The 1,822-nt window shown below is 32.9% G+C and overlaps 1 protein-coding gene and 1 non-coding gene across 2 annotated transcripts; one reads left to right on the top strand and one right to left on the bottom strand.

Moving 5' to 3' along the window:
- Positions 1 to 398: 398 nt before the first annotated feature.
- On the bottom strand, positions 399 to 470 carry TRNAW-CCA (transfer RNA tryptophan (anticodon CCA)). Its single transcript has one exon. It is a non-coding gene; the product is annotated as a tRNA-Trp (tRNA).
- Positions 471 to 646: 176 nt separating this feature from the next.
- On the top strand, positions 647 to 1,239 carry PSAG (photosystem I subunit G). The gene has a single exon (XM_078999598.1). It carries the CDS (start codon positions 715 to 717, stop codon positions 1,156 to 1,158), a length of 444 nt encoding a protein of 147 aa, XP_078855724.1. The 5' UTR covers positions 647 to 714; the 3' UTR covers positions 1,159 to 1,239.
- The last annotated feature ends 583 nt before the right edge of the window (positions 1,240 to 1,822 follow it).

Here is a 1,822-nt window from a genome sequence, read left to right as displayed (position 1 = left end):
TTTTACTTTTGTGATTGTGTGGTATGGGTTTGAGTATTAATTAGAAATCATAGATGAAAGCTGAGAATTTTTTTAAGAATAAATATGATTGAAAAATAAAATTTATTTTACCCCTTACACCTAGTATATAATAATTAATATACAATTAACTTATTTTACTTTTGTGATTGTGTGGTATGGGTTTGAGTATTAATTAGAAATCATAGATGAAAGCTTAGAATTTTTTTAAGAATAATTATGATTGGAAAATAAAATTTATTTTACCCGTTACACCTAGTATATAATAATTAATATACAATTAACTTATTTTTTATTCTTTCTTTAATATACAATTTAATAATTAATATGCAATTTACTAAAATGCCATATATAAGTGACAAAAAAAGAATTCAGGGAATTGAACCCTACGTGAATCGAACACGCAACCTTCTGATCTGGAGTCAGACGCGCTACCATTGCGCCAAGGATCCTTGGTGAATATTGTCGTAGTTTTATTTATTTAATCGTAACGTTAGCAGCAGCAAAGTGGATTGGCTAGTATCTCATATCCGAAATGAACCAATACTACAACGCCACCTAAACACCCTAAAATCTTTCTTCCCTGGTTTCCCTCCTCACAATCATCTTTTTCTCCTCCACAAAGGCTAATATATCCCCCTCAACCTCATCCACCTGCTTTATTCATCTTTAATCCTCCGTTTACACTTTGTAACCATGGCCTCCGCCTTCTTGTCTGCACCAACCTTCCAAGGCCTCCGGCCACTCAACAAGGCCGCCGATTCCCCTTCCCTCTTCCTCACGAAACCCACTGTATCCATCGCCCCAAAGAAGAAATTCAACTGTGGAGTGAAGGCGGAGCTGCTGAACCCATCTCTCGTTATCAGCCTGAGCACCGGGTTATCTCTTTTCTTGGGAAGATTTGTTTTTTTCAACTTCCAGAGAGAGAACGTGGCGAAGCAAGGGTTGCCTGAGCAGAACGGAATTACCCATTTTGAGGCCGGAGATAGTCGTGCCAAGGAGTATGTGAGCCTTCTGAAGTCGAATGATCCGGTGGGATTCAACATAGTGGATGTTCTTGCTTGGGGCTCGATTGGACACATCGTGGCTTACTACATCTTAGCCACGTCCAGCAATGGATATGATCCCAACTTCTTTTGATTTTGATTATGTAATTTTCAGTTTTCCTATTTGCTGATTAATCGATCTATCAATGTATCATGTACTGTATATGTTTTTGCCCTTCTGCTCTTCTTTCAATTTTTATTTTGAAATTATCCCACACAATTTACTAAAATACAAATAATAATAATAATAATAAATTGTCAAAAAAAAACAATCACATATTGCTACTTGTGATCATCCTTCTTTAGATCCGAATTTTGATTGATCTTATGATGTTTAACGATCTCAACCATATTATGATTTACATGAAACAAGATCTATACGGAGATCTTATCCTCCCGAGATTTTAACATGAGACGGTTTCATTTTTTTTTTTTTTTTTTTTTTTTTTTTTTTTAATTTTATTATATAGTGGAATCTCTAAAATAGGTCATTAACTTAAAATCAAGTATACCATGTTGCAAAAAGTCAAAAATCACTATTTTTACTCATCTTGAATAGTGTGGAATACATTTATAATATTTTTTGTAATCTTATGACTTTGGTTGTGCATAATCACAATGATATTGTTTCGTTTTTCTAATTAAGTTTTCTTTTTAATTTTTAAAAATATTGTTTCTATAAAGAATGATTATTTTTCCTGAAAACATACAATTGTCATCTTCATATTATTTTCTTATTTGTATTAATTAATTTGCTA

Source organism: Lactuca serriola, chromosome 5 (assembly GCF_051521515.1).
Source record: "Lactuca serriola cultivar US96UC23 chromosome 5, Lser_US96UC23_V15, whole genome shotgun sequence".
NCBI lineage: Eukaryota > Viridiplantae > Streptophyta > Magnoliopsida > Asterales > Asteraceae > Lactuca > Lactuca serriola.
Note: the sequence above shows the minus strand (reverse complement) of the source record. Positions and strands in the feature narration are given on the sequence as shown.

What these genes read in the sequence shown, in the direction of transcription:
- PSAG (XM_078999598.1), top strand. Translation starts at nt 715, where the DNA reads ATGGCCTCCGCCTTCTTGTCTGCACCAACCTTCCAAGGCCTCCGGCCA.